Consider the following 13,504-nt stretch of genomic DNA (forward strand, 5'->3'; position numbering starts at 1 on the left):
GAACAGACTAGCTGCAGTGGTCCTCAGACGTCCAGTGCTTCAATGCTCTTCAGTTCTGTTTTACTGGCTGGACTGCATGTGTGTCTCTCACAAGGTGCGACGGTGAGAGTGTGTGTGTGTGTGTATGTGTGGGTGTCAGAGAGTGTTTGTGTGCGTATCTGAGCAGTATTGGGACCAAAGCACTGCGGATTTGTGTGCAGCATATTCTGTGGACTGATGCCCTCTGCTTCTCCGAACAGGACACACAGATTTACCTGCTCAACAGAGGTAAGGCGCAGACACACACACACACACAAACACACACACACACACACACACACACGTACACACACGTACACACACTGACTCAACTAAACACAAACACACAGCTCTTGAGTCATTTGGACAAATTTTGGTTGGTTTTTCATAGCTGGAATTATGTGTATATATTAGCTAAGGACTTCATACACAAGTACAAAAGTTCAGTGTGTTCACATATATGTGTGTATGTGTGTGTGTGTGTGTGTGTGTGTGACTGTGTAGATTTTTTTTTTGTTATTAATATTAACAAATCTACATGTCTATTGTTATTATTATAGTCAGTTTGGATCAAAGTGGACCAAATGTATAAATATACATAAATACATTTATTAAAACTATATTATTAAAAGAATAAATATTATTATTAATATATTAATACAGTGGGGAGAACAAGTATTTGAAACACAGCCGATTTTGCAGGTTTTCCTACTTACAAAGCATGTAGAAGTCTGTAATTTTTATCATAGGTACCCTTCAACTGTGAGAGACGGAATCTAAAACAAAAATCACATTGTATGATTTTTAAATAATTAATTTGCATTTTATTGCATGACATCAAGTATTTGATCACCTACCAACCAGTAAGAATTCCGGCTCTCACATACCTGTTAGTTTTTCTTTAAGAAGCCCTCCTGTTCTCCACTCATTACCTGTATTAACTGCACCTGTTTGAACTTGTTACCTGTATAAAAGACACCTGTCCACACACTCAATCAAACAGACTCCAACCTCTCCACAATGGCCAAGACCAGAGAGCTGTGTAAGGACATCAGGGATAAAATTGTAGACCCGCACAAGGCTGGGATGGGCTACAGGACAATAGGCAAGCAGCTTGGTGAGAAGGCAACAATTGTTGGTGCAATTATTAGAAAATGGAAGAAGTTCAAGATGATGGTCAATCTCCCTCGGTCTGGGGCACCATGCAAGGTCTCACCTCGTGGGGCATCAATGATCATGAGGATGGTGAGGGATCAGCCCAGAACTACACGGCAGGACCTGGTCAATGACCTGAAGAGAGCTGGGACCACAGTCTCAAAGAAAACCATTAGTAACACACTACGCCGTCATGGATTAAAATCCTGTAGCGCATGGTCCCCCTGCTCAAGCCAGCACATGTCCAGGCCCGTCTGAAGTTTGCCAATGACCATCTGGATGATCCAGAGGAGGAATGGGAGAAGGTCATGTGGTCTGATGAGACAAAAATAGAGCTTTTTGGTCTAAACTCCACTCGCCGTGTTTGGAGGAAGAAGAAGGATGAGTACAACCCCAAGAACACCATCCCAACCATGAAGCATGGATGTGGAAACATCATTCTTTGGGGATGCTTTTCTGCAAAGGGGACAGGACGACTGCACCGTATTGAGGGGAGGATGGATGGGGCCATGTATCGCGAGATCTTGGCCAACAACCTCCTTCCCTCAGTAAGAGCATTGAAGATGGGTCGTGGCTGGGAAGTACACAGCCAGGGCAACTAAGGAGTGGCTCCGTAAGAAGCATCTCAAGGTCCTGGAGTGGCCTAGCCAGTCTCCAGACCTGAACCCAATTGAAAATCTTTGGAGGGAGCTGAAAGTCCGTATTGCCCAGCGACAGCCCTGAAACCTGAAGGATCTGGAGAAGGTCTGTATGGAGGAGTAGGCCAAAATCCCTGCTGCAGTGTGTGCAAACCTGGTACAGAACTACAGGAAACGTATGATCTCTGTAATTGCAAACAAAGGTTTCTGTACCAGATATTAAGTTCTGCTTTTCTGATGTATCAAATACATATGTCATGCAATAAAATGCAAATTAATTACTTAAAAATCATACAATGTGATTTTCTGGATTTTTGTTTTAGATTCCGTCTCTCACAGTTGAAGAGTACCTATGATAAAAATTACAGACTTCTACATGCTTTGTAAGTGGGAAAACATGCAAAATCGGCAGTATATCAAATACTTGTTCTCCCCACTGTATTTTCTTTATATATGAATTGTACAATAAATAATATGAATACATTTTTAATTAATGTTATTTATTATTTTGTTACTTTTTGTGTTTTGTTAATATATTTGAATAAATATATTTAATTATGTATATTTATAAATTTTCCATGTATGCTGTAGACACTTCTATCCAAACCAACTTACAGTAAATTGCTTCAAAACTTCTTGACTTAACTGGATTCGGTCAGCTGATCTTGGTTATAACAGATATAGGGTTATAGTTCATGTGGGACAAATATTTTATACAGGAATTTGTGACGCGTTTGTATGCATGTATTAAGTCTTGCTGCCCTCCTGTTCAAAACGTCTCTTTTTCACAGGTCAGAGGGCAACCGAACAACCAAAAATTTTAGCCAGATGGAGTTCTAGAAACTTCATCTTTCCAGCTGGGAAGAATCTTGAGCTTCCAGATCTCTGAGATCTGGACAGGCCTTTGACAGGGGGAATCTTACGTTTGTGCGCACAGATTGATCAAGTGTGCAACTGGCTGCTGAGAAGCGGACGGGTGTCTTTGCCACCCAGGCAGCATCTTGAGGAACAAAGACTTCTGGGAAACTGGACCTGAACTGCTGAGGAAGGCTGGTGGACGTGACAAAAAGAAGAGAGAAGAAAGTGAAGAGCAGGATGGAAACACAGAGCAGAGGGCATCTGAGAGGGGGAAGTTGCGCACCCTCTGAAAGAACCGCTTCCTGTCTTCTGCTCATACTTATCACTGGTAAGACTGTTTGATTTTTGATTTAGGAAAATAAACTTTAAAAATACAACAGTCTACATGGTATAATCTACGACGTGGACATATATACAGAACTGAGGATAGAACAACATACTCGCACTGACAAGAACAGGAATTCATACTGAAAACAGTGAGCTTGCAAACACTATGCAGCTCTAGTGTCCTAAACACAGACAGACACAGATTCAACCCCCAAATGTTGCATTGCAGGGAAGCTGTTGAATAAAGTGTTGTATAAAGTATGGTGTGAACAGTCAGCATTTGATTAGTGGCTCAAAATGAGGAAGGGGACAGGGGGACAGTTCCTAAAGATGGAACCACACACAGGAAATTGTGGTCAGACTCAGAGTTATAATTTACTTACCCTCATGTCGTTTCAAATCTGATTCAATACTTTAATTCTCATCATGTTAGGATGTTAACACCACTTTATTTCATTAAGCAAATGAGTATGTACTTTAACATTAAATTCTGGCCTTAGTAAGGCTTGTGTATCACAAATTAAGCTGCATTTGAATTTGAATAATACGAAATGGCTCTCGGGAATATTTCTTGATTTTAGGTTGCAAGTTAAAAATGTGTTTGTCAGTGAACGAGTGACTGAGAATTATCCATCTGAGAGCTGTGTACGGGACGTCCTGTGCTGCTCTAGACTAGAGAACATACTTTGGACCAACACAGACTAATGCATGATAAGACTTACAGTAACTTCAGGGATTTTGTTCTTGGCTGGTAAAGGGGAGTATCACATGTCTTAACTGCTGCTGAGTTAATCACATAATTTAAAGGAGCTGCGATGAAAGGAAAGGGACTGAAGACCCGGGTCTAGAATCACCTATGTCTGGAAATCATGGCTGTTTGAGGCAAAAGTCTCTTTGCTTAAGTCTCTTTTAAATATTTTTCATCATAATTATGGTTTCAAAGTTTCTGGTGTAACAAATAAGCTCTAAAGAAATATTAATAATCGTTGTTATAAATGTTTATGAATATTTGGATCAGTTAATAGAATTAACCTTAATGTTGTAAAATTAATATTACAATCAGTTAACCTGTTTGTGCTGTGAACACTCAGTGTTAATTGTTTATTAATTCTAAGAAATGTACATTTCCGGGGTATGGGAAATGTCTTTCTTACTGTACAGTACTATTCAGAGCCTGTAGTCAAAATCTACATGATTTGGGACTCCAGTATGAGCTTGAGACACGGACAACTTTTTGTGTGATATGAACAAGACTTAACTAGACTAAACACTTAAACTACTCTAACATACACATACATACATGTTATAGCATTGTTTGAAATTCAGCAGATCAACAGCCTTGAGCTTACCATCAGTTTAGTTCTAACACGCCCTTCTTTAAAAGGGGTAAGGATACTTAATGTATCAAATAATGAGACTAAGTTCAATACATGCATGTCTCGCCCATTTGAATCAAACTGTCCTGATGCAATTTGTTGAGGCTCCAGTTGATCTTTGCTGATGTTGTCTTGATGAGAGAGAACCAGTGTGAGTCAGAGGATCTTTGGTGAATGGAAAGACAAGGCCGCAGCCTGGCACAAGCTTGAGGGTCCTTAGAAAACTTCTAGTTCAGCATCATCTTCACATCAGGATTTCAGAAAGGGACTAAGAGACTAAGAGGCGTGATCTTGAGATCAGTGATTTTTAAAGTGTGAAGATGTCACATCCTCTGGAGGGTTCTGAGCCAATAAGAAGTTGTTCACTTTGGAGGGAATTTCTTTACGACCTTTTGTTCAAGCAGGCCTTCAAGAATCTTCAAGATTTTTATAATACTAATGCGTCACAAATTTAGCAAAATGTAATGTAAATTAACAAATGGGGGACGAAGAATTGAGTTTATAGAGACTAAACATGCCACACATATGCTTTTGGTTAACCATGCAAGTTTGAAACGATAATCCAAAAGAGTTGAACGAATACATAGGCCAAACCACATAAAAGGAAAATCATGAAATGGGAAAATTAGATACATGTTTATACATTTCTCAAGTGGTTATATATAGAATATATAGGATTAAAAGGGTTTATTTCTCCTTCTCAGCAAGAATTAAGTGAGAGTCACAACTCTCTGCAAATTCCTTTTGGGGTCGTAAAAAGTCATATCAGTTTTAATGTGTCCTGTAACAGGACACCGGGTTCTCCCAGTGTGTTAGCTTAATTTGGGATGTTAGTTTTGGGGGAAGTTTCATAGACCTATGTTGGGAGAGTGAGTTTGCTGGATAATTCATTAAATATAATGAATAATTTGTGTGTGTCTGATTGGCCCAGATGCTACACTGGGCTATGTTATCCACATTCTTTAGTAGCTCTATATTTTACTGTGAATTAAAATATTCTTATTTGTCTCCTAAGGTTTTGCGGAAGATACATTAATGAATATCATCACTCAATCATTAAGTCTCATGAGACTCTTTGCTCATCAACTTTTGTGCAATAAAATGTTTCTCTGGGGTAAAGCAGCAGGCTACGTTTCTGTAACGGAAGCACAGTGTTTCTTACAGAGGACATGATGACAAGCATGTTGACAAAATCAACATAGAGTACACAGTGTTTCCAAGATCCAAGATATGTCCTGGTTTAAAATATCTCTCATGAAAGGGTACAGTTGATTGGTAGGTCCTCTTCACTGGTCATGTAACCTCTCCTGAAGAGTTACACGAGCACTCTCACGTCGGCTCGTGTTCACTTTTTCACATTGCGTGCCAAGCAAACTTCAGACGTCAGAGAAGTCCAGGTGTTAAAATACGTTACAGTTATATACATTATACTATACATGAATATGTTAGATTTTCAGTATCCAGATACAAAGTTTCACTGTTAGCTTGCAAAATTGCATTCACAAACTGATCCTCACAATGAAACTAAATTAAATTGTGCCTCTTATCCATTTCTTGTGGAAGTGAACCATTCTAACTATAAGCATTTGTCCGTATAACATACTATTCCTATTTCACTTTACTTCTTTTTTCAAGTCAATCGGTTTGCATGCTTTTTTTAAAGTATAAGTTTAACTAATTCGATTTTAAAGTGCCATTCGGAACACAGCTGATTATGGACTTTGAATATGTCAGCGCATTGTTTAGCAAGGTTCATAACAGCTGTCACATTTCAGTTCTGGTTCTACAGAGAGAGATACTGTTTCATGTGCTGTTTCAGTTTTTAGTCATCTTAACTTTTTCTTTTCTTGGTGTTTATAAATCTTTAATTAGAGTTCTAGTAATTAAAAAAGAACTATAGAGAGTACTTGATCATTTACTTTAGATTTCCTATTGACTTGTAGCTACTCAGAATTATTGACTCCCAGAGTGCATGGTGGTATGAATAAATTATGCAATTGCTTTGTTTTATTATTTTTGTTTGTTTGTTTTATTTGCTGTCTTGTGTCAGTTGCACAACAAAAACAGCAAATAAAATTGTTATTGTTACAATTAATAAAAATAAATACAATGTAATTGTTACCATTGTTGTGTTTTGCATGCTGATTGTTGAAGTCTGTGTGTGACATTGTCATGGTCAAGATATTGTCACAAATATAAAGGGATTATATCAACCCAATTAAAAGTTTCACAAGGTGTTTTATGACATAAGTGTTATCAATGGAATATTAAAAGATAATTTTATAACCTTTTAAAAGCAACCTATTTATTACTTCGCTTCCTTTAAAACCAAATAGTGATTTTGTGTTACATCACTGAGTCAGAGGAAGAGAATTACAATAATATAATAAGTTGTGCCCAACCAAAGGGAACACGAATCACCGTAATGGTGAGTAAAAAAAAAAAAAACATTTAGGAAAATCAACATCTAGCTTATGTGTTGTTCTCTCAAAATTTTCAGTTGTATTGACAACATTCAAGATGACTTTGGGAAATGAGTGAATGAAGATAACTGCAGAAGTGGATGAAAATGCCCCACCTCAAAAACTTTTTTCTTTTTTTCTTGACAAAATGGCACTCAAACCAATCAATTCATCTTCACTTGGGTTTTCAGAGTAACCAAGGCATACTATGTGAATATTACAGATTACTACATTACAATTAAGTTAAGACATTAAGTAAAGTTAACTAGTTAGAACAACTGTTGGATTTTACAGTGTAGAAAACACCTTACAGAACCGTCCAACTGTCCTTGTCTGTTTATCTGCAGTCTAGTACTATAGATGTTTGTCTATTTTACATAAAATATTATAATTAATTTGCTTTATTAATATGTTTATGAATGTATTAGTTTTATGTACTAATTTGACTATTATTACAGTTTGGCATTGTGTTAAACATCTAGGGCTGGTAACAAGAAGGTTGTCGGGGTAAAACCCCCAATGAGATGATCTCATGATTCATGAGAAAAAAACATCAGTTCAATGAAAGAATCACCTTTGTGTGAGAGAAGTAGGCTATTATACTGTATATTTATGTATACTGTATTTTCATCAGTGCACATGTCAGTTTGTCATTATACTATCTTACTGACCTTGACTAACCAGAGTTGCTTCTCTCTCTTATGGTTTTAGTGACACTGACAACACAGCTAGGAATATTTCATTTCAGTTTCCCTCTTTATCTGCTTTCTCTTCCTGTTTGAGGTGTGTGTTGCGTTCATGCTCTGGAGATGTCTACTGGTAAGATCCCGTTTTTGGAAGCAGTGAACGGCAGCACAGTCCTTCTGCCCTGCACCTATGCCAGCTGTATTGGGATCACTAACCTCTACTTCAAATGGGAGTACAATGATAATGGCACCATGCAGAAGGTAGGCTAACAGATATTGTTCAATAATCATGGGATAGATACTGTAATGCTCTATTCCACTGTTAATGTATAGCATAAAATCAGGCACACTTGCAAATAATTGGTATAGAATAGAACAGAATAGAATTGAACATAATTGCCACACAAACATAACGAAAAAGTTTAATATTAGGCTACGAACTTTATTAGGAGTTTAAAAATCTGAGACCCCATTTGAAAATATAATCTAATTTTAAACCTGAAAATAAAGTTTTAGGAGAAAAAAAAAGTATCTGCACTATGTATGTATTGCTCACTAATCAAAGTCGATTTTTGACACTGATCACGTGAACGCCTTTGTACAGGTCGTATGTTCGCGCCATCCAGCGGCCTGACATCAAATCACACCGCGCGCGGCCTCTCGCTCGCGTTTCATACAAACGCAGCTGGCGCCATCTTGCGTCTCAGTAATCGATTGAAGTGAAAAAGATCTCAGAGGACTTCAGTAGGCAATTACTGTTGATATTGTTGCAGTGTTCGTCTTGTTGCTACCGATTGTTTTATTGTAATGGATTTTTTTTCTTAGCAAAACTCTAAGATAATGTTGGTAAAATTATAAAATATTTCAAACTCAAATCAATATGTCATGTCAACGTATTTATATAGCCTATTTGGTAAGCAGCCGTGTAATAGGATTCATTTTTGCGATAATTACCTGCTGAATGTGCATTATTTACATATCTGAGTAGGCTAGGCCTACTATTCTAACACAATGCTGCACACTTTTCACGTTGTATCCAACTTCTGTTTAACGTTACTTCTAAGAACCATCCAAAATATAATTTTTAAATGAGTTACTGTTGCTGATGTAAGTTTAACATTGATTGGATGGAAATATAAATATAAAGCCTCACTTATTCTTGAAATGGTTTTGTATGCCTTCAAGGACACTTGAGGTGGAAGGGGAGCAGTTCTAAATCATGCATTGACTTGATGTTGTTTCTCAGTGGCAAATTCTGTGCAGCACATTGCAAGTGTCCTTTCAAGTATCAAAGATTATATATGTATAGCCTATAGGCTAGATGGCCTCGAGTCTTCAAAACATCTCTGCCTTTTCTTGCTGTAAAAGTAGGCCTATGTTCTAACAATCAAAGTTAAGGATATTGTAAAACAGTGATATAATGTAGGCTATAGGATATAAATGTGCACTGCATTAGAACTGACAGTGCAAAGACAAAAAGACAGTGTATGAGCCAGTGTAAGTTTAAGTGTGTAAGTGTAACTTATAAATGTTAAATTAAGCAAATGTTAACCAAAGAGTTCTGTTTTCCAATCAGTTGGTTGATTCTGTGATTCCAACGGATAATGTGGAGCCAAATAAGGTGATCATTTACCGTGAAAGGGTGGAGTATGTTGGCACCATTAAAGGAAACAACATTTCCATACTGCTTTGGAACGTAACATTCGAGGATGCTGGCGTCTACAGCTGCTTTGGCAAAAACCCCAAAGAGAAGGGCAAGAATCACACCGCCTTTTTCACTCTATCCGTAGTGGAGGAACGTAAGTGTAGCAGGGTGGGGAGAGAGGGAGTTACAGAAAGAGAATGATATATGCACATTACATTTCAAGGTCATTATTAAAATAACTTTGCTTCTTTTCTCATTCTCTCTCTTTTTTTTTTTTTTTTTTTTCTTATTCTCTGGATACTCCTCTCAGTAAGGGTGGTTGATAACACGCTCACCATTATCATTGCCTCCTGTGTTGGTGGATCCATCGCTTTTTTAATGGCCTTCATGCTGATAAAGAACTTCACTCTGTTCGTTCTCGCAAAGATTGAGGAAAAAAAGTGAGTTCATGGCAGCCTTTTGTATGTGCACATAAGAAAGACTATAGTACTATGACTATGCCCTTTTTAAGAATGACATTTACCAGATTTTGACCATGTCATTGAAATTGTTTGTGCCAAATTAGCATATTTACCAAAAAATATAATAATGAATCATGAATTACAAAATATTTGATTTATAATATAAAAAAATTATATTATTAACTAGTATTCTGTGTAAAAGATATGATATAAACATGTTCTCCCTCTCATTCTGCTTCTTTCTTTCTTTGTCTTTTTCAGTAAGGAGTGCCTTGTCACCTCCTCAGGGATTGATAACACGGAGAACGGTCTGTCGGGCTCCAAATCTACACCAAAGAAAGCATGACAGCGTGCATCCAAACATGGTCACACATGCACGTGAAAACATGGATCAGCCATCATGCTGTGCCCTCTCTGTTCATTCAGATCCGTGTTTACAAATGCTACACTTCTGTTTTTATCATAAAGAGCAAAGATAGTGTTAAACAAATTGTAAAGATTTTCATTCATAACATATCCATGGATGATATTCACATGGCTCATTTTAAACATTTAGTTGACTCATAAACACGGTTATGAATGAAAAGAGAGGCATTATGTATTTCTGCATATATAATATGCAGTTAAATATGCACCACATGCAGCCTCATGCACTTTAGTTCATTGACCCACACTGTGTGGGATGTATTTATTCTTATGATAGAAAAATTTAATATTTTCTTCAAACAATGCTTAAGACAGGGATAAATGTAGCTATGCTATTCATTTAGTTAATTGAACTGGACTGTAAAACTGTGAAGGGCCACCCGTGTAGGTGCCTGACTAAAATAGTTAAGAAATGAGTACAGGTGAGGCAACACTTCTGAAATTTAGTTCAGAGCTGGTACTGTTGTACCAGTCGTAGAAAGATCAATTATGCAACAATTTGAAGGAAATATTTTGAGGGGACACTAGTGATTTGTATTGTTTCACTGACAGACAGACTCTCAGAGCAGATTAAAAAAACTGCATGTTTTAATGCAATACTTCTGAATAGAGCAAAGAAATAAATAAATCCGCAGAAATCTGATTATAATACACATGGAAAGAGAAAATAGGCCTTATTGTAGCAGTCTTGAGTCCAGTTCTAAATAAAACTCATTACCGTTTTTGCTTGAAAATGAAACACAGGTGCCTGTTAATGCTTCTCTTGCCACCTTCTGGCGAGGACGACTGAATCAATGCAGAACATTATGATAAAAACAAAACAAAAAAAACAAATAGAAAATGCTGCAAAATTGCAAGTCACCAAACATTTAGTAAATACAAGCTAATGAATGATACTTGACAATCCGTAGAAATCAATATCCCCTTAGAGAAAACCCAGAATGAAACACTGAAAATGCTGCTTCAGATAATTTTCAATGCATTATAGCATGTTAAATGGCCAGAAGTTTTAGGGATACATGGCTGACTATAACAGTAGAAATATTATATGTAATGCTTTTTTATTGAAATATTGAAACAAATTGTCACATACTGAACAGAATTAACATCAGCTTTGAAACTGAAAATAGCTTGGTGAATTTCCATGCTAAACAAAATAAGATTACCAAAAGGAAAAAAAATATAAATATAACCTTTTAATGCAAACAGATATACTGTGAACTGTAAACCATGCAACAAAGGCAATAAACTCATCATCATACGGTCATGCAAAACAATAACTAAATTATAGTATATATGATGTAAATATAGATTTAAGTACCGAGACATGACTGGATATAGGTCTCGCTGGTTTTCAGAAGTTTAGCTAATAAGCATTTCAAACTTTCACTTGAGGGATTCAGGGAATTCAGTGGAGACCAGAAAAGGGACTGACGTCAAGCAAGTCTGGTGAGGTGAGGTCTTTTCATTTGATCAGAAGTGAAATTAAGAATAATAAATAAAAGTTCCCCAATAATCTGTTCTTGAACAGAAAATGTCACCTCTAAAAGACAGATGGCAAATTATCCTGTCGTATAAAAAGAAATGTTACGTCTATTGGTTACATTTTATATTTAGAGATGAAAGCAAGTTGGTAAAAAGTAAAGGATAATAAAACAAATCTACTGAGAGCACTCATAGGTACACCCATTATTACTGAATACTTGAATAATTTTACAGGTCTTTGGATTCTGCAATTGAGGAATTTTACTGTGAATCCTGGGTGATGTTGGTCATAAAATTCTCATGCAGTAAGTCTTCCTTGATCAACTTGTTTTCAGTGCCAAAAGTAGTTAACTCCAGGTAGTCAGAGGTTGTTACGGTTTAACAATTTCTTGTAGATTTATTATAACTATATAGAGCGCAAAACAGTCTCTGAGAAATCTGGTAAATTTATACCAAATTTGGACCTGAAAAAAGAAAAAGCAATGTATACTGTATATCCAGTAGCTCTCCTCTCATACCCCTCTGTAACATCACTAAATGTCTATGGAAATAGCAAGTATTGTCTTTATAGTATGTTTTTAATTTTATTTATTTTAAATTGTAGTGTAGTTGAAATGATTGTAATTCTGTTTGGGTCACTTGAATGGAAGCATTACCATCAAAACTTATGTAGTTGAGTCTTTCAACTTTTCAAGTTGTGATAGAATCATTGCACTGGCTGCAATGACACTTGAATCAGCTGTGCATTGAATGAGTGGATAACTTCTGGTATATACTGAGACTACACAGTATTTTATTTCAATTCTGATCCTCCATCCTTTTTTTTTTTATTATCTTGTGATGGCACACAGGTCAGTAAAGCAATACACATTCAGAGGGCTCTTTAGCTTCATTTAATACCATAAATATTGAGAAGGTACATCCATAAATTTTCAAAGCACTTGTACTACCTCTTATTCAGAAATATTTTCACCATATTGTGCTAAATTTGTATTTTATATTTCTCGGGTTAAGTGAAATAGTTTGGTGTTCTGCTTGTCATTAGGCTTTAAGATCTTGGGCTTTAAATGAATATTATTCCTCTCCATCTTTTTATCCCCTTTATTAATTCACAATTTAGTTAACATATCAGTTGTGGTTGGATTAGCTATTATTTGTCAGGCTGGGCAGATTGTGATAGTGACATTTTTCCAACTAAACCACAGGCTAACACCACATCAAATGAGAACTTCTAGTGATTTAAGTTAAGTTGTATTTCTCTGTTAATGTGTCATGTTTCTGTCCAATACCTCAAACACCCATTTCACATAGCCAAAAACATACATCCATATCTTGATGTTCGGTGTGTCGGTTCACACAAACTGTGATTCTAAAACGGATTCTGTAAAGCTTTCTGTGGAAAATCAGAATAAGGGAATGCCAGAGACCAAGCAATTAAAGACGTAGGAGAAACATTAAAAGCTTGAATTTGTAATTATATTGTGAATGTACAACTTCTGTAAATTATTATTTACAGTAAAGTAATTTGTGTGCAAACTATACAAATGTTATTAAAGCATCGGAGTGCCACTGCAGCTGTTTTTTTTTTTTTTTTTGAAAGCTGGATCAGAAACATTCAGATGCTTTATGAACACCAAGCTAAACCAGGCTGGCAACACAATGGGGGTTGTAAGACCAATGGGAATAGAGGCCTCAGAGTCAGCAATTGGAGAATTTGCAATCCCGATACTCAATTTTTAATTCAACTCAGACAATAGACATTGTTTGACATCAGTCCCTGCCAAAACTGAATGTAAAACAATGCATGCTATATTATAGATGCCCAACTCAGAGCATAATCCAGAATTCTTGATCCCATTGTTTCCTCAAGCCAGTGTGCAGGCCTGTTATTTCCCACGGGACTGGGCAGTCATGCATATTATATTTCTTTATTATAAGCTACAAAAAATGTTTTGGATAAAATAAAT

General features: G+C 36.5%; 1 protein-coding gene across 1 annotated transcript; it reads left to right on the forward strand.

The window, feature by feature from the left end:
- On the forward strand, positions 1 to 11,201 carry scn4bb (sodium channel, voltage-gated, type IV, beta b). Its single transcript, XM_084415275.1, has 6 exons — positions 1 to 267; positions 2,603 to 2,997; positions 7,618 to 7,781; positions 9,097 to 9,319; positions 9,476 to 9,605; positions 9,888 to 11,201. Exons 2-6 carry the CDS (start codon positions 2,907 to 2,909, stop codon positions 9,970 to 9,972), a joined length of 693 nt encoding a protein of 230 aa, XP_084271401.1. The 5' UTR covers positions 1 to 267; positions 2,603 to 2,906; the 3' UTR covers positions 9,973 to 11,201.
- Positions 11,202 to 13,504: the final 2,303 nt, after the last annotated feature.

Source organism: Rutilus rutilus (genome assembly GCF_951802725.1).
Source record: "Rutilus rutilus genome assembly, chromosome: 7".
In the NCBI taxonomy this organism is placed as follows: Eukaryota; Metazoa; Chordata; class Actinopteri; order Cypriniformes; family Leuciscidae; genus Rutilus; species Rutilus rutilus.

Bases quoted from the DNA above. Each gene is read 5' to 3' on its own strand.
- scn4bb (XM_084415275.1), top strand. From the start codon at position 2,907: ATGGAAACACAGAGCAGAGGGCATCTGAGAGGGGGAAGTTGCGCACCC. The intron at 2,998-7,617 runs GTAAGACTGTTT...TTCCTGTTTGAG, and splicing joins TCTGCTCATACTTATCACTG to GTGTGTGTTGCGTTCATGCT. The intron at 9,320-9,475 runs GTAAGTGTAGCA...TACTCCTCTCAG, and splicing joins TCTATCCGTAGTGGAGGAAC to TAAGGGTGGTTGATAACACG.